Genomic DNA, 18,961 nt, shown 5'->3' with positions numbered 1-18,961 from the left:
GTAGGTGTGGCCTCCCTCACACTGGCCTCCTGTGCTCAAGAGTGGAGAGACAGGTTGATTGAGTCCAATGCCCTGGCACCATCCCCCAAGGAAGCCTTCCCAGCTGGTGGTATTCACAGATTTCTCTCATTGTTTTTAAAACTCGACTTCATCTAGATGTGTTTCCTTTCATCCCTAATATTATTTATTTTTCTTTGTTTCTTTTTTATCTTCATCAACCTTAAAATAGTTAGTCTTTTTTATTAGTCTTGTTAAAGAACCATCTAGATCCTGTTACATCTTTGTTTTTTAATTTATTGTTTTCTGTTCTTAAATTTATTACTTCCTGCCAACTACCTCCTGTAAAGTTACTCTGCTGTTACTTTCTAACTCCTGAATTAGATGCCTGGCTCATCCTTTCTCAGTCTTACCTTAAAATACATAAATTAGGTCTGTGGGCTTCCCTCAAAGTACTGTTTTAAAACTGTCTACACAGCCGGGCCTGGTGGGACCCACCTGTAATCCCAGTGGTTTGGGAGACTGAGACAGGAAGATCACAAGTTCAAAGCCAGCCTCAGCAACTAAGTGAAGTCCCAAGCAACTCAGCAAGACCCTGTCTCTAAGTATAATACAAAAATGGGGTGGGAGTGTGGCTCAATGGTTAAACACCCGTGGTTTCAATCCCCAGCACAAAAGGAAGGAAGAAAGGGAAGGAAGGAAGGAAGGAAGGAAGGAAGGAAGGAAGGAAGGAAGGAAGGGAGGAAGGGAGGGAGGGAGGGAGGGAGGGAGGGAGGAGAGAGAAAGAAAGAGAGACCTACATATTTGGATGTGTAGAATTTTCAGTATCATTTGCTTCTAATTGTCACTCTGATTCTCCTACTCATAAGTTATTTAAAAGTGTGTTGTTTTCTTTTTAAATTTTCAAATGCATAAGGTTTGCATGTGTTCAGAATCATCAGTTGGTTAGAACTCTTTGAATGTTGGTTGCACCCAATCATATTGGAATTTTGTATAATTTGAGTAACCCTCAATTAAACAGAAGGACATTCCTTGACTAGGCTGAAAAATAGGAAGTTGCCTATAAACAGAATATTGAAGTCCCCACAGTATGTTTAGGAGCTGTACCTTCACAATGACACATGACCAAATCCAAGGTTCTCTTTCCATCTTAACCACAGGCTGCCCCCACACCTCAGAGCATGGTACCGTGGTCAGGTCTAGTTAGTCAGAAAATGAATAGGTTTCCATAACAAAGATACCCCCAAATACACACTTACTCTAAAAGGTGATTTCTCTCTCAGGTGAAAGCTTGGGTCAGGGTTCATGGCTGGGATGGAGCAACTCTGTTTGCTACCAGGCCCTCCTCTCTGGCTGCCCTACCATTCCTAGGCTGTTGTCCACATTCCAGACAGCAGAGGGGGGAAAGAGCAGAAAGGGAAGTCATGCTGCCAGAGCACAGCTGGATACCACACACATCACCTTCATTTATGTCAATTAGTCACATGGTCACATATCTAAGCCACATAGGGACCCTGGGAAGTGTAGTTTTTATTCTGGGTAGCCATGTGCCTGGTTAGTTTGGGCGTTCTATTATTTAAAAAAGAAGCTGGGGATGTAGCTCAGTGATAGAGCACTTGCCTAGCATGCAGGAGGCTGTGAGTTCAGACCCCAGTACCTCCAGAAAAAATATAAAAGAAATTGATATTAACTTACCCCTGTAATTCCAGCAACTCAGAAGGCTGAGGCAGGAGGATCTCAAGTTCAAGGCCAGTCTCAACCACTTTCTGAGACCCAGTCTCAAAACAAAAGTAAAAAGGACTGGGGATGTAGCTCAGTGGTAAAGTGCCCCAGTTTAATACTCAATACTGCAAAAAAAAAAAAAAAGAGAGAGAGAGAGAGAGAGAATGGATACTAGAAGACACTCAGAAGCTGCCAATACTCTCGATTCATGTGGCTTTTCTTCCTATTTCAGAATCCTTGAAAAAGATGAAAGCAATATTGATGCCTGTCAAATACTAGCTGTGCATGAGCTTGCAAGAGAAGGAAACATGACCACAGTAAGTTGTTTGGAGACTCAGAAGTTGATCCTTGAGACAGGGACAAGGAAGAACCCCTTGTAACTCACCCCATCCCCAACCCACAGCCCTGGAGGGTGCCTCTTGGGTCTCAGCATTCTTTTCCCCAACATATTCCCATTGACTCCTTGGGTAGGTAGTACAGTTTAAGAGTGAGGCAGCTTCTGGCAGTGAGGTTGATACTGTCCTGCCACCTGCTACCTGTGGGAGCTCAGCAGGTATCTCCACCTTGGCAAGCCTCAATCCCCTCATTTGTAAAATGACATGATTCTGCAGAGCTGAGAGGCTATTTGAAGGACTGAGATGAGATGTGGGAAAGTTCAGAACAGTGCCTGGTGTACTGGAATAATTCGATTCTTGTTAACTGCTAGTAGAAGTCATGGTAGTGCCATCCTTTTAGGGACTGGTTGGAATTACTCAAGCAATGGTCGGGACTTAACTTACTCCTAAGCCTTGTATTTTCCCCCAGAAACCTAAATTAGCCCTCAGATGCAGGCAGAAATACCTAGAATATGAATAAAAATGCAATTCTCAGACAGGGTCTTAATTCAAAAAAGAGTTTGGGTTTTTACCCCAGACATTGTGCTCTGAACAAACAGAATACATTGCCTTGCGGAGAATATGGCAAAGCAAGAGTCTCTAAGGGGTCATAGTGGGGATAGGAAATGTCCAGTTCCTTCTGCACAGCTCTGAGATTGTGGGTTTTGTGGGGTTGAGTGAGATGGAGAGGCAGTGTGGATTTAGGAAGAACCCTGGGCAAGGGCCCTGGCACTCTCTCTGTGGGGAGCAGGAGGAAATGCCATCTGGGCAGGAATAGGTGTCTCCTCTGCTACTGGACAGACCTTCCAGGCCCTGGCCTGAGGGTTAGTCCCATGGACAGAGTTAGCACCGAGTGCCCCTCCTTCACCCCCACCTCAAACCCTGGGTCCGCCCCTCTCTGCCACCAGCTGCCCAGTTCTAGACCTGCCATGCTCACCCACCAGAGTGAACCCACACCATCTCCGGTTTCTCTGGCAGCACGGATTTGCAGTTGAGAGCTAAGGACCCCCTACTCCTGGATGGGGAGTGGGCAAAGGATCCAATGGAAAAGCTTCAGAATCGGTCACCTGGCTGGCGGGGTGGCCTCGGATCAATTGCCTTTTATCCACTGTACTGGGAAGTTTGGACAGTGGCTGTGACTTGCAGGGTTGTTGGGAGGGTTCACTGGAATGACAGGCACCAATGTGGTGACTCATGTCAAAATGAAGAGGGTCTGGGCCCACCCAGGTGGTTTGCTGTGGGCCTGGCTGCCGTGAAGTGGGCACAACGGGACTGGCCCTGCCTGTCTCTGTGGGACTGACAGGGCAGCTTCTCTTCACAAACTCAGGGCAGAGGAGCAGGCAGCTCCTGGGGGAATAATATTTCCTGACTCTCCACCTGTGGGACTTTGAAATAATTCTGTGCCTGGGTCACCCAGTCCAGTTTCATGTGGTGCCGAGGCACAGGTATTGAATCTCCCAATTGCTGTCAATGTGCAGCCAGGTGGAGAATCACTGCCCAACTCTAGTTTCACGTGTTGCCCTCAACATTGTCTGTTTTGTCTCTGCAGGCTGCTGGTCACGTTAGAAATCTGATTAAGGCACTAGAAATGAGAGAGCCCCAAAATCCAAGCCTCCATCTTAAAAAAATTATTGTGGTTAACAGACTGGTAAGAAGGTTGTCTCCTGGTTTCTTAAATGGCGTTTGTCTCTGCTCTTCCTAAAAATCCAGGCTTCTCAGAAAGCTCCCTGAGCACCCTACCTCTCCTCCTCCAGTGGCCTTTGAGGCTGGTGGCCTCTGACTGCTAACTTGACATGTACAGCCTGTCTGTACCCTTGGCCCAGGTGCCCCAGAGATGCTATGAAGAGCAGGGAGATGGGCCTGAAGCAATTTTAGAGGGGCAGCATCCTCCTGGGGATAGAGGGTGTCCTCGCAGCAGTTGTGCAGGGCCAGGCCAGCTCTGGCCCAACACCCGTACTCCTTTTATGGAAGTGACCTGGGAAGGCTGGCCCGCCTAGGCCTCTCTGACATCACCGAAGAATCTGTGTCTTTATCAGACCCTTCGACTTCAGAATGAGATTTATTAGAAGGAATTGTAAGAACAAGGACTGCTCTGGGGCCTCAGGGACCAGAACTGAGTTGCTAAATGCCACCAGGTCACCATTTTTCCATTGACATGTATATCTGATCCTTTCAGGCTTGTTCTCCACACATGACAGGGAACCTGGTGAATTGTAACCTTTGGAACCACTTTCCACCACTAGACACAAAGAGCTCCTCTCCCCCAGCTTCAATTTTTAAAAAACCTCTTGGTGACTCCTTGGACCAATTTACTATGGCCAGACAGGGAATGGGTCCCTTGGGAAACCCTGTGGCTGCAGGCAGGTCCTACAGAGGTGACCCGTGGAAGGTCCTTTGGGAGATGGACAGCTGCATTAACACAGATACCTAAACACAGAGCACCTCTTGGGCTCTCCTGGGCCTACCCAGCCCTGCCAAAATGCCCCCCATACTTGACGTGGCCTTGCTCAGGCAGGCTGGACTGACTGGTCTCCTCATTCACAAATGCCTCTTCCTTGCAGTGTGGGAACCATCAGGTGATTCTGCAGCTAGTGAGTAACTTCATTGAACGCATCTTCATGGCCAACTCACCCTGTGCCCGTGTGGCCACAGAGCTGGGCTACCTCTTCATCCTGCAGAACCAAGTGAAGGAGGCCTTTCTGTGGTACTCGGAGGCCATGAAACTGGATGAGAACAGCATGGCTGCCTTGACAGGTCTATGCAGGCTGAGCAGGAGTTGGGTGGGAGAGTGGCTGATGAGATCCAAATAGGGCGGCCTCTATGGGACCAGAAAAGAGGTGCTAAGAAGCATTCGCCCAGGGGGTGTGTGAGTATATGAGGGGTGCCTTTCCATGGACATACTAGTATAGATGTAAGAGGTACAGGGATGCTCAGGAGTGTCACCAGAGCCACTCTGATCCATGCCAGACCCCTGACATCCACACCCTGGCTCTCCTGGAGGACTGGTGGCCTCAACCTCATTCTTGATGTCTTCTGCCTCTTCTCAGGCCCCACGCCCAGTGTTGAGACATTCTGCTTACACCCTTCCTCTTGAGGTCCCTGAGCTGGAAGACCACCAGTGAGAGTAGTTTTGAGAATTTTACTTCCCCATTTATCCAGATGCTGTTTTTTATCCTTTATATAAATGTCAAGAGCCCCATTTTTGTTTTACACACTTTTAAAAAACCGCAACCCTGTGGTCTCCATAAATTCTGAAGCAGCAGTGTTTGGTGAAAGTGAGGAGGCTGTGTGGTCCCATGCTCAAGGCAGCTGGTTCTCGACTGGGCCCCAAGGAACCGTGTATTTGAGGGCACGTCATTTCTCTCTCAAATGCAAGGTTCTCATGTGCATCGCACAGTTGTCAGAGGAGTTGATCTTGACTTCTGGTTTAATGTGTCAGGTTAGCCCTTCAAATCCATGCCTCTCTTCCATCCCCAAATCACAGTTTAAAAAATGAGACATTTAAAAAGATAATGAGTCGGGGGCTGGGGAGATAGCTCAGTCGGTAGAGTGCTTGCCTTGTAAGCATAAGGCCCTGGGTTCGATCCCCAGCACCCCCCCGCAAAAAAAAAAAAAAAAAAAAAAAGATAATGAGTCAATTGCAGCCCTAGAAACAGAGAGAGATGTGTCTGGTAGATGAGAAACGTGAAGATCATCACATTTCTAGATGATGGAAGGCAAATGGCATCAAATACATGGATTCTGAGCAGGTCTACAAACCTGTATGCAAACATAGGCAGAAATGGTTCAGCTAAAGAGATTAGTAGACCAGCTTTTCCCAGAGAGCTCCAGGTAAAACACCACCACCAAAATCACTCAAACTCGGGGCCACCAGAGTGGGTGTGAAAGCATCCCATGGGGCAGTCAGGGAGGTAGTGGGAGGATCGTTGGAACCAACCCCCATCCAGAGCCTGGAATCAAAGAGGCTCTTGTTGGGTGTTGGGGCAGAAGGGAGAAGAGCAGTGTTCCATTTGACTTCCAGTCATCATCGGGGCCATGAAGGACAAAAAGATTTGACTGCTGGGCACATAGGCAAAGTCCCCTAACATTCCTCCAGCAGGCTGAGTTCTCCACTTCTTCAATTAGGGAGCACCCAGCAGGCAGCCAGAGGGAAGTGCATGGTCAGATGTCCCACTCACCCAACCCACACCTACCCACTCACAAGTGTCCTGGAGTCGCTAACTTTTCTGACCTGTCTGTAAAAATCAGTGGCCTTAACAATTTAGGAAATCTGTCCAACAATTAACACTCATCAGTCTAACCCTGTGTATAAATCTGCTAGTCTGAAAGAGGGCTGGAGTGGAACATGCAAATGGTGGCCATCTGAGGAGCCAAATTTGGGCCTGATACCCAAAGACATTTCCCCCCAAAATGCCTTCAGTATTTGAAGAGGCTGTTGTTGTCAATAAAGAAAGAATACACTACTCTGAAAAAGGTACAGAGAACTAAAAAAGAGTTGCCTAAAATTTACATCATGGCAAAGTGAAAAATTCCTCAGACAGCCAAGTAGTGAGATAACTAGAACTGAAAACAGAGGTGGTGGTTAAGAAAACAATCAGGAACAAATACACCAAAATGGCCAGGAAATATCTGGAAATGAAGAATAGCAGGGACAGAGGACATCAAATATATCACAAGCCAGGCATGGTAGCGCAGGCCTGTAATCTCAGCTATTCAGGAGGACCAGGCAAGAGGATCGCAAATTCGAGACCACCCTGGGCAACTTAGAACCTGTCTCAAAATAAAATGAAAAGGGCTGGGATAGCTTGCGCTAGAGTGCTTGCCTAGCATGTGTGAGGACCTGGGTTCCATCCCTATCACTAAAAGAAAAAAAATATATATATATATGTATATATATATACATATATATCTCCATATCACAAGACTGCAGTAAGGAAGTCAGTCGGCTTGAAACCAGCACTGATTGGAATAGACAGACAGACAAATGGGACACACAGACTGGATTTCAAACCGGTAAGTTGTCCAGTAATTCCAGGTTGGACATCTGGCTTTCCAATATGAAAGACATATACATAGGTCTCCATCTCATACCACACTCAACAATAAATTACATTTATTGGACTTTTTTCTTTGATTTTGCAAGGCTAGAGATCAAACCCAGGGTCTCACACCTTCTAGGCAAACACTACCACTGAGCTATACTCTGAGTCCCCTGAATACATATGTTTGAGTTGTGCACATAGGTATGTATATATACATTAATAACAAATATTTAGAAAAATATTTTAAGGTTTATACCCCAAATTGCTAATTGTGGTTCTCACTAGAGATAGTCTTAATGGTGGAGCCGGGGATGTTTCTCTATATTGCCTTGTCATTTCAGTTCTTTCCCATGAGGACATATTGCTCTGATACTTGTGGGGGTGTTGGGAAAGATCCCCGGCCCCACAAAACCTTTCCTTTCCACTGTCCCTTTCATGCCTTTTGACCGGATGTGCTGTTGGCTCTGCTTCCGAGCTGGCTGCTCATCCTTGTTCTGTCCTATTAACAGGAATCATCTGGTGCCAGATCTTAAAAGGCCACCTGGAAGAGGCTGAGCACCAGCTGGAATTCCTGAAGGAGGTGCAGCAGTCCCTGGGGAAGTCTGAGGTCAGAGCTCCCCGGGGGCATGGCACGCTGCAGGCTTGCCTCTCTCACTCTCCTTCCGTCTCCGGTTTCCATTAGAGGGCCGCCAGAATGGCCTGGGCCTCCGCTCTGCCCTCCCTACCGACTGCCCCGGCTGGCGTTGGCGGAGACTCGGGCTCTCTCCCACAGGTGCTGGTTTTCCTCCAAGCCCTTCTGGCCTCCAAGAAGCAAAAGGGGGAGCAGGAGGCCACGGCGCTTCTGAAGGAGGCAGTGGAGCTCCACTTCTCCAGCATGCAGGGGCTGCCCCTGGGCCCCGAGTACCTCGAACAGCTGGACCCCCTCTTCCTGGTCTGCATCGCCAAGGAATATTTGCACTTCTGCCCCAAGCAGGTTAGGGGAAGGCCCATCTTCATGGTGGGGGCCAGAGTACAGGTATGGTGCCCACTTGAGGGATGCAGGGTGGGGGGGACCTTACCTGTCCAGTTATCAGGACAGTCTGAGCCTTGGGCCATCAGGGATCCCAGTGCTTTTCAAACTTGGACATGTGGCTCCCAGCTCACGTAGGAGGTTTTTCCAGGGCAGATTCTGACGTTACAGGTGAGGCCCAAAGTCCTGCGTCTCTAACAAGGTCCCAGGGATGCTGAGTCAGCTGGCTCAGGACCCACTCCTGGAGGAGCAGGGCACTGGCCATGCACCTGCTGTGTCCTAGACAGCACTCGGCTCCCCTCTTCCCAGAAGCCTTCTAAGAACAATGTCAGTCTGTACTCGTTTGACCTGCTTTCCCTGCCACACAGGATTCCTTGTGGGCGAGGATCACATTTTTACAAGTCTTAATATACCCCCTCCCCCAGTGCATTGTAATGAGTCAGTCAACAAAAATTGATTGAGTGCGTTACCTTGGACCAGGCACCATTCGAGGTACTGGGGTTACAGCAGTGAACAGAACGAAGTCCCCATTCTCTGGAGCTTGTGCTCTAACATCAGATGGTACAGGGGGATAATCAGGAACCGGGGAAGCAAGTAAAATTCCTCTACTGAGGGTGTTTCTCAGGGCTCCAGGAGTCTCTCTTAGAACGGGGCAGATGACACAGCCAGCCACTCATGTTCCTGCAGCCCCGGGCACCAGGCCAGATTCTGTCTCCACTTCTTAAACAAGTCACCGTGATCTTGAGTCCTGTCGTGAAAGCAGTCCCAGCTATGTTGGAACCCCTGTTTGTGATGGCTCAGGTCAAGTATCTTTCAGGTGGGTCCTGGAGGTTAGGAGGGGCCTTGTGTCTTCTCACATCTGTTTGTGTACTCGGAACTGGACAGGACTTCTGCCCCTCAGGTTGTGTCCACATGCATAGTCATGCTGTACACACGCACCTGCCCTCCTGGCCTGCCCGCTCAGCACAACCTCATTCCCCAGTACCCTTTCCGGCCTCCCTAACCAGCAGAGGTCTCTCCCACTCAGGCCTTTTGCAGACTACTTACTTGATCTGTGCAGGTAGTACCCATGAACTTCTGGAATACAGTAGTACTCCAAATAGACAACAAGTCCCTTATGGCTTGTCTAGTAAGAGGAAACACAAACACCTGAGCACCTGGTATTGTTTGTTAGAATGTGACATGCTATGGAGGGAAGTAAAACAAAGAAGGGGGTGTTGGTGGGGATCAGTGTGAAAGAAGTTGTCAGGGAAGGCCTGGTGCAGAGGTGGGGCCCTGGACTGTGAGGCTGCCCTGCCCGCTCAATGCCCAGCCCCTGGAGAGAGAGGCAAAGAGAGGGACACACTTTATGGGTGTCCTGTTGTCCTCCCTGGATGTACAGCCATCTCCCAAAGTACTCTTTGGTGGCCTTTCACCCCATCCTGTCTGCCTGAAAAACCAGACCAATCTGGTCTTGTGGGCTTCTACAGGATCCAGGACACAGTACTCTGGCCATGTATCTGTCCTCCAGCACTACACTGTGTGGGGTTCACTCTGCTGAGAGCTCCCCATCTTCATCCTTGATCCTCCCATGATCATCTGGGTGCCAGATTTACCCACAGCCTCAAGGTCTCCTGGGTTCAAGTCCAGGGCAGGAGTACTCCCTCACGGGTGCTAGCAACCACCAGCTGGTCCCAGCTGGTTTGGGGCCCAAGCAAAGTCTCCAGATGCTTAGGTTGTCATGGTGACCTCTTTCCATATCCACAGCACACAGGAGAGAAGGGAGTTTGGAATCCAGAAGCAGGTGTATCCTACCTACCCAAGCAGGTTAGGGACTGTGTCAGAGACTATTGAGGGACCTGGTTGCAGAGGGAGGAAGCTCCCTACCCACTTGCAGGCTGCAGGGAGATCCTTTGGCCCCCTAGTGCCAGGGGATTCAGAGATCAGGCTCAGGAGACTGGTGGGTTTGCACTTCAGTGTGGTCTTTGTCTTTTTGGGCTGAGTGGCTTACATCACTGGAGCCCCCTAGTTCCTACATCTGAAAGACAAGGATCAGAGCTGGGGATATAGCTCAGTGGCAGAGTACCTGCTTAGCATGTCTGAGGCCCTGAGTTCCATCTCTAGCACCACCAACCTTGCAGGTAATACCAACCTTGCAGGGCCACACAGATGTTAGGTTAGACTTTCCAAGGTGTTTGCACAGGTTGAACGTAGAGCAGGTGCTTCATAAGCTGTGACTATTATATTTGCTCTTATTATTAGCTTTTGTTCTGCTCTTAGTTGTGGGAATTGAGATTTCCATTTTCCCCTGAGCTTCTGGATAGAACAGCGAAGTGACTTAGCTGTCTCCAGAGGGTCACAGAGGCAAGGAAGGTGTTGGACTGAGATTTAAGTGTCCTGGCTTTAGTCTGGGTCAAGGCAAAACTGTAGTTTTAATTTTAGGAAGAGACCTCTGAAGCAGAGCAGAACTGGGTAAATTGCCCAGTGTAGGTGTTTCCAGGAAACCACACATGCAAAGTTCATCCTGCTTCTACCTGTTGGACATCAGGTCCCCCGGGATCCATGTTTGCAAAGCTTTGTCTCTGATTTCCAGGGGAGCTGGAGAATGCCCTGAGTGTCCTGCAGCGATGCCTTGAGCTGGACCCCACCTCTGCGGATGCCCACCTCCTCATGTCCCAGATCTACCTGGCTCAGGGCAACTTCGCCATGTGCTCCCACAGCTTAGAGCTAGGAGTCAGCCACAACTTCCAGGTGGGGCTCCTCTGTGCTCTGCTGCCCACTCAGCATCCCAAAGCCAAACTAGCTGCAGCCCCCACTTTCCTTGAGAGTGAGGCAATCCTAAGGGCCACCCGCATCCCTCAGACCTTCTGCTGCCTACAGGTGGTTCTGTGGCTTCCTAGCTCCTGTGGCTTTCGATGGCTGCTGTGAGCAGCAGCGGTAGTGAACTGGAGCTCCACACTCTGTTTTGCTCCTCCTAGGTCCGAGACCACCCCCTGTACCACTTCATCAAGGCCAGGGCCCTCAACAAATCTGGAGACCATCCAGAGGCCATCAAAACACTGAAAATGATCATGAAATTGCCAACTGTGAAGGTGGAAGAAGGCAAGAAGTTCCGTGGGTCCCCCTTGCACCCCAGAGAGCGGGTGTCTATCCTGCTGGAACTGGTAGATGCCCTCCGGCTGAATGGGGAGCTGGTGAGCAAAGCCTTGCTGTCTTGGGACTGGGGCAGGTTGGAGGCCCTAGACCAACCTGGGAACTAGCTCTTTGATTCTCTGATGTTTGCTAGTGCTATCATTTGGTCCCTTATTCAACTGGGAGCGTACCTCTCCCATTACCTAAAAGGCTGCAATGGCTCCCATTGCCCTCAAGGTAAGTCCAGATCCTACTAGGTCCTGCATGATCTGGCCCCTGTCTACCTCAGCGTCTCCATGAGAATCTCAGGGAGGCAGAGCACATAGACTCAACAGGGCCACCAGCAATGGTTGTGTAGATTGGGTAGTGCACTGATTCGGTGGATGCCTGTCACACCATAATCTTCATGAGCTATGTCTCCTTGTTTGAAGTTTTGTGGTACACAACCTGTTCAACCATACAAAGCAGCCCTAAGGCCTTGGAGGGTCCAGCTGGACAGAGGCAGAAAGCACCTGGGTATCCTCAACTGGTCCTTGGGAGAAATGGGGAACACAAGAGGCAAGAGCAAGACCTTGGGGGAATTGGACTCTGCATGTTCATTTGACCTCACAGGCCTCCGGCCTCACCAGCTCATAGGAAGGGGTCTGTCCAGGACAATCTGTGATCCATCAACTCCTAGGCCTCTAGCCTTCTCCTGCAGTGATTCTGGTACAGAGAGGGATCTAGGCCTTTTCTTTTTAAAGATAAGAAAAAAAAAAAACAAAAACAAAACAAAAAAAAAAACACTGGGCTAGGGATGTAACTCAGTGCTTACCTATCATGCACAAGGCCCTGGATTCCATCTCTGGCATCATGGGGGAGGAGGGAATTGCCTTCTTCCAAATATGCCAAGAGAAACAAAGGAATTAAAAGTAGAGGAGTTCCACAAAGTTAGGTAACAGTTACATCCAAGAATAGTTACTCATTCAGTCACTCATTCAGCTGACAATGCATCCAGCAGTGCTATGATAGAGAGACGAGCCACCCAGGCCCTTGTTTTTCCAACATTCCCAATGGAGGGGGAGAGTGGGGCATGCAAGTGAGAATCCTTGAGGTGCCTGCATTACTTGAACCTTGATAAACTGGGAGCATGCACAGCCCCAGGAAAAGCCAGGACATTCCTAGAGGATCCCAGTTCCAACCCCTGCAAGAGGGAATGATGGATCAGACAGACAGCAGCCAACACAGGCATAACTGGTATTCCTAAAGAAGGCAGAACAAGCTGGGCTTGAAGTCACACGCCTATAATCCCAGGGACTCAGGCAGTTGAGGCAGGAGGATTGAAAGTTCAAAGCCAGCCTCAGCAATTTAGTGAGGCCCTAAGCAACTTAGGGAGACCCTGTCTCAAAATAAAAAATACAAAGGGCGGGGGGTGTTGGGGATGTGACTCAGTGCTTAATCACCCCTGGGTTCAATTCCTGGTACCAAAAAGAAAGAAAAGGAAAAGAGAGGAGAGGAGAGGAAAGGAGAGAAAGGAACTGGAAAAGTAGCAAAGATGTAATAGAAGACAACTTCCTTTAGGGAAGATGTGAACCAGAAAATTGGACTCTTTATGTTGGAAAAATTATAACAAAATCGAGACCAAGAAATGTCCTCATAGTAACATCCTAAGGAAGTGGTGGGAGTCAGTCGTTCACAGTGTGAGTAGAGCCTTCTGTGAACATATAGGCAGAGAGCAGTTCACTCACTGTGAAAAGAAAGCGCCCCCAACATTCTCTTAGCAATACTGGATTGGGCTGGGGAGATAGCTCAGTTGGTAGAGTGCTTGCCTTGCAAGCACAAGGCCCTGGGTTCAATCCCCAGCACCGCCAAAAAAAAAAAAAAAAAAAAAAAAAAGACATAGAGATCCCAGCAATACTGGATTCAGGAAAACAATAGAAAGATGTTAATAAATGCATAGGTGTCCCTCAGGGTGTCTTTCATGTGTAAAAGTAATAAAGGACACTAAAATAAGGAATAACTCAGGAAGTGTAGTGCTAACTACATGTTTCTGAAAAATCTACTTGTAGATATAATCCAACCAACCAAGCTATGAAATAAAATGAAGTCTTTTTTTCTGAGTGAGGAAAAATTTGAAGTATAACAATTCAGCCCAATAAGATATAGAAGTTATCTAAATAAGTCTAATTAAATTTAAACAACAGGTAGTTTTGACTCTAAGCCAGTTTAATGGCTAAATTCTTGAAATAAGAGCTATTAAAATAGCAATAGTTGCACTATGATATCACAAGAAGAAGTTCAGGAAAAGAGAGGGGAAAGAAAAAGAAGATGGGGAGAAATAGAAGCATACTAATTTCCTTCTTTGCTGTACTGTAAATTGAACCCAGGGTGCTCGGCCACTGAGCCATACCCCACACCCTTTTTATTTTGTAACTTTGAAAAAGGGTCTCACCAAGTTGCCCAGATTGGCCTTGAACTTGTGATCCTCCTGCCTCATCCTCTAGAGTCTCAAAGTAAAAAAATAAACAGGACTCAGGATGTGGCTTAATGATAGAGCACCCCTGGTTTCTATCCTCAGTACCCACCCCCCAAAAAAGTGGAAACAAAATAAATTGACAAGGAGCCCAAGAACATCATCTATGACAATGAAATGAAGTAAATGTACTTACGAAATAAGCATTTTCTTTTCTTTTCTTTTTTGGTACTGGGGAGTGAACTCAGGGGCACTTGAACACTGAGCCACATCCCCAGACCTATTTTGTATTTTATTTAGAAATAGGGTCTCACTGAGTTGCTTAGTGCCTCGCTTTTGCTGAGGCTATCTTTGAACTTGTGATCCTCCTTCCTCAGCCTCCTGAGCTCCTGGGATTACAGACATGCGCCACCATGCCCAGCATGTACCTACAAAATAAAAAGGATATTTCACAGTGGTTAAAACAAGCAAGCAGTGAAACCCACTCTAAAAATGGAAAGACCCAGAATAAGGAAAAAAAAAAAAAAAAAAAAGACGGTACAAATATACAGGATAACAGAAAGCAGAGCTTGAGATGTAAATGTCTGAGAAGGTTGAATTCAAAGCAAAAAGCACCAAAATGGATAGAGAAAGAGAAAGTAACTCAGTTGACCTTTATGTTCTGATTACCAGAACATTAAAATATCTTTGGCCAAAAGCAGGAAAATATGAGCTGTGCCCATAGTTCTCACATAGGAGGGAATTTCCACTCAATTTTGAGGTACTGTAGACAGGCAGGTTCTTACAGATGGGGGTTCCTGTACCCCCAAGCTAAATAGGCACCTTTCTCGCCATCTCACCAAAAACAGTGGCCATGGACCTTCAGAGGTCCTTCTCCTTCTGCCTCCAAAGCAGCTCCGCAGGGCATTGCTGTCTACCTTCTCCTTGACTTTGGATAGCAGGTCTGCTCCTGGCTGAACCCAGCTCAGACTCCATGTTCCATTCCTCTCCCAGGGCAGGAACGGGCAGGGTGACTGCCTTAAGTTTCCCAGATTTCAGGTATTGTCAGGCCACCTGTAGTGGATGACACCAAACGGAGAGTCTATTTGGTTCCCATGTTTTAGCATGAGGCCACCAAGGTCATGCAAGATGCCATTAATGAATTCAGTGGTACACCAGAGGAGATCCGCATCACCATTGCCAATGTGGACTTGGCCCTGAGCAAGGGTAACGTGGACATGGCACTGAGTATGCTGAGGAACATCACGCCCAAGCAGCCCTGGTACATGGAAGCCAAGGAGAAGATGGCCAGCATCTACCTGCACACCCGCAAAGACATCCGCCTGTACATCGGATGCTACCGGTGAGTCCCAGCAGCAGCAGTCACAGCTTCTCCTCTGATGGTATCTCGGGCTGTTTCTTTCTGATTGTAGTTCTTCAGCCTGAATCTCCAGAATGTGTTCTTGGAGGGCATTGACCAAAATATGGAATTTCCCTTGGTCAGCCAGCCCTGGCTACAGATGAGTTCTAAGGAAACAGAACTGATAGGCCCTCAGCCCTGCTTGCCTCCCCGCCCCCCGCACCCTCCTGTGGTTCACATTCTGGTGGGAAACTGAGCCTGGCTGCTAGAGCAGACAGAAGAAACCATGGGAGCATACTTCTTCCCTGACCCCTGGTTCTGCCCGTCCTTGAGAATATATTCAGTGACTTGGATATGACCAGTGTGGGCTGGTTGAGGACTGAGAACCCCAAACCTCTGTCACTGTGTGACTCGGTGTCGGGACCTCAAAGGTACCTTCCTTCCCCAGTACCTTTCTTCAGACAGAACTTTCTCTAGGCTGTCGTGGGGGTAGGGGTGGGGTGGGGAGAATGCTGAGGGTAGGGTCAGGAGGATATTCAGCAGTGGGAAATGAAGGAACAGGAGGGTGGCCTGGTCAGATGAGAGTTTTAGAAAGAGCCCTGTGGGGCTGGGGATGTAGCTCAGTGGTAGAGTGCTTGCCAAGCATATGCTAGTTCCGTCCCCAGCACTGAAAAAATGTCTGAGAGAGACAGACAGACAGACAGACACAGAGACAGAGTCAGAGACAGAGAGAGAAGACTAAAAGCTTTTAAAAGGCAAGGAGAACCTGACTAAGGTAGGTAGCATAGTGCCTCATGCACAAGTGGATTCTGGGTAACTATTTGCTTGAATCAGTAGCAAAGAGGAGATGTAGTCAGGACTACATGGGATGCACAGGTCTGAGAGAAGTTTTGGGTTATTCTTGCAGGGAGCTCTGTGAACATCTGCCGGGCCCCCACACCAGCCTGCTTCTTGGTGATGCTTTTATGAACATTCAGGAAGTGAGTGAGGGGCCCCACGGCCTTATTAAATAGCTTCCCCTGAGTCTCACTTCTCCAGTAGGAGAGAAGAGAAAGACTCCTGGTTACTTTCCCCACCAGCCTGAAAAGGCCCTGGAGGTCTATGACGAGGCCTATAGAAAGAACCCACACGATGCCTCCTTGGTCAGCAGGATTGGGCAAGCTTATGTGAAGACCCACCAGTATGCCAAGGTCAGACTGACCGGGGGTGCAGCAGGGTGTGCCCCCCAGCAGCAAGGGTGGAGGAGGGTGCATGAGTGGAGGGCTCTGGATGGGAGGAGGATGGCTGAGCCCCATCCCAGCTCCCTGCTCCCACAGTGTCCCTTTGGGATAAGATACATGAGGGGAGGTATCGGGAACACCCGCTACCACCTGTGCCTGCTCCATCTGAGCCCTGTGCCATCTGGGAGGCCCTTTGCCTCTTAGGCTTCTGCATTCTGAAGGGGCACACTGATGCGGTGGTCGCCAAGGGGAATGTGGTGTCAGGCACTCCAGTGCAGAATGAGGCCTGAGGACTTCATTTCCTGTTTGCTCTAAGGCAATTAATTATTATGAGGCTGCCCAGAAGATTAGCGGGCAGGACTTTCTGTGCTGTGATCTGGCTGAACTGCTTCTGAAGCTAAAGAAGTTCAACAAAGCAGAAAAGGTTTTGAAACAGGCACTGGGCCGTGACTTTGGTGAGGCAGCATGCTAACCCCCACTACTGCTCCCTGGTCCTTCCCCATGTTGCCTGGAGTCCTAAACACCACCAGCTTCCCAGGGGCCACTGAACTCTCATTTGAATTTTCTTTTCACAGCCAAAGACTTCCCATCCATGATGAATGATGTTAAGTGCTTGCTTCTGCTGGCAAAAGTTTATAAGAGCTATAAAAAAGAAGATGTGGTAGATACTTTGAACAAGGTAATTAACCCTGAACACTCAAGCTCTTTCTCTGCCCTTTCCCAATGGTGGCTACAGAGGAGGAAGGATAGGGCTGCAGATCTGGAAGACCCCACATCTCTTTCTCAAAAGAGGCCTCGACTTCACTTCTAACCTTCACCTTCCATTTATTTCCCCAACAGTCATGCTCTAGGCTGGGCTGGGCTGGGCTGGGCTAGGGAAAGCTGAAAGTAAGGTGGTGACTGTCCCCAAGACTAGTGGCGAAAATAGTAATGACAATGATTGCAGCTTCCACGTATTGAATACTCTACGCTAGGTTCTGTACTAGGCCCTTTGCTTTCTTCTTTAATTTCCACAGTGTCCCTTTGGGATAAGTACTGTGACATTTCCACCTAAAGATAAGGCTCAAAGAAATTAAGATATATGCTCAAAGTCAAGTACCGATGTCCCCGACTTAGGAAGACGTGACTTGCAATCTTACAACTTTACAATGGTGTGAAAGTGATAGGCATTGAGCAGAAATTGGACTTTGAATTTTGATCTTTTCTCAGGCTAGCAATTATATGGTCCAGTTCTCTTAGGATGCTGGACAGTGGCCACAGCTCCCAGACAGCCACTCTGGATGTCCAGGATAAACAATTGATACCCATAGGGTACTCTGTTGCTAAGCTAGGATGTCATGTAGGGTAGGTGTATTAAATGCATTTTCAACTTTTTTCCACATTTTCTATTTGTTCATTATAACTGTACATAATGATGGGATTTGTTCTTACATAGTCATACATGCACACAATGTAATAATATAATTTGGCCAATATCACTCTTCAGGACTACCTACTCCCTTCCCCCCTCTCACCCCTTGGTCCCTTTCCTCTATTGTTCTCCCTTTGATTTCCATGAGATCTGTCCCCACCTTTCTTTTCCTTTTTCTTTTCTAGGTTCTGCATGTGAGAGAAAGCATACATCCCTTGACCTTCTGAGTTTGATTTATTTCACTTAACATTACAGTCTCTAGTTTTATCCATTTTCCTGTAAATGATATAATTTCATTTTTTTATGACTGAATAAAACTCCATTATGTATATATACCACATTTCTTTATCTATTCATTCATTGATGGACACCCAGTCTGGTTCCATAGTTTGGCTATTGCAAATTGTGCTGCTATAAACATGGGTATGCATGTAGTATGATGACTTTAATTTCTCAGGATAAATACCAAGGAGTGGCATGTCTGAGTCATATGGTGATTCCCTGTTTAGTCTTTTTAGGAACCTCCATACTGATTTCCATAGTGGTTGAACTAATTTGCAATCCCACCAACAGTGTAAGAATGTTCCTTTTTCTCTACATCCTCACTAGCATTTGTTATTGTTTTATTCTTGATAACTGCCATTCTGACTGGTGTGAGATGAAATCTCAGTGTAGTTTTGATTTGCATTTCCCTAATTGCTAATGATGTTGAACTTTTTTTCATGTATTTTTGGTCATTTGTATTTCTTCTTTTGAGAAGTATCTGTTTCATTCATTTGCCCACTTATAAATTGGTTTATTTGATTTTTGGTGTTAAGTTTTCTGAGTTCTTTTTATATTCTAAATATCAATCCTCTGTCAGAAGAATAGCTTGCAAAGGTTTTCTCCCATCTTATAAGTTCTCTCTTCATAGTCCTAATTATTTCCTTTACTAAGCAGAAGCTTTTTAATTTGGTGCCATCCCATTTATTAACTCTTGGCACTTATTTCAGGGTACTTTTGAGAAAGTTATTGCCTGTGCCTATATGCTGGAATATTGATCCTACATTTTCTTCTAGGAGTTGCATAGTTTCTAGTCTGATTCCAAGGTCTTTAATCCATTTTGAGTTGGTTTTTGTGCTGGGTGAGAGACAGAGGTCTAGTTTTATTCTTTTACATATGAATAACCAGTTTTCCCAGCACCATTTGTTTAAAAGCCTGTCTTTTCTCCAGTGTGTGATCAGATAACTGCAGAGGTGTGAATGTGTCTGTGGGTTTTCTGTTCTGTACCACTGGTCTATGTGT

The 18,961-nt window shown here is 47.4% G+C and overlaps 1 protein-coding gene across 4 annotated transcripts in view; it reads left to right on the top strand.

The window, feature by feature from the left end:
- Ttc21a (tetratricopeptide repeat domain 21A) overlaps positions 1-18,961 on the top strand; it is a 36,333-nt gene that overhangs the window by 9,066 nt on the left and 8,306 nt on the right. For all 4 annotated transcript variants that reach the window (XR_007105629.1, XM_047530328.1, XM_047530327.1 and 1 more), the window contains 13 exons: positions 1,952-2,036; positions 3,643-3,741; positions 4,655-4,847; positions 7,645-7,742; positions 7,908-8,108; positions 8,832-8,961; positions 10,717-10,874; positions 11,102-11,317; positions 14,811-15,049; positions 15,954-16,026; positions 16,126-16,236; positions 16,583-16,721; positions 16,842-16,945. Coding sequence is in view for 3 of the 4 variants with exons in the window: in XM_047530328.1 (XP_047386284.1) it covers positions 1,952-2,036; positions 3,643-3,741; positions 4,655-4,847; positions 7,645-7,742; positions 7,908-8,108; positions 8,832-8,961; positions 10,717-10,874; positions 11,102-11,317; positions 14,811-15,049; positions 15,954-16,026; positions 16,126-16,236; positions 16,583-16,721; positions 16,842-16,945 (1,846 nt within the window). In the remaining variant the exon portion in view is untranslated. The remainder of the gene's footprint in view (positions 1-1,951; positions 2,037-3,642; positions 3,742-4,654; positions 4,848-7,644; positions 7,743-7,907; positions 8,109-8,831; positions 8,962-10,716; positions 10,875-11,101; positions 11,318-14,810; positions 15,050-15,953; positions 16,027-16,125; positions 16,237-16,582; positions 16,722-16,841; positions 16,946-18,961) is intronic.

Source organism: Sciurus carolinensis, chromosome 17, assembly GCF_902686445.1.
Source record: "Sciurus carolinensis chromosome 17, mSciCar1.2, whole genome shotgun sequence".
Taxonomy (NCBI): domain Eukaryota; kingdom Metazoa; phylum Chordata; class Mammalia; order Rodentia; family Sciuridae; genus Sciurus; species Sciurus carolinensis.
Note: the sequence above shows the minus strand (reverse complement) of the source record. Positions and strands in the feature narration are given on the sequence as shown.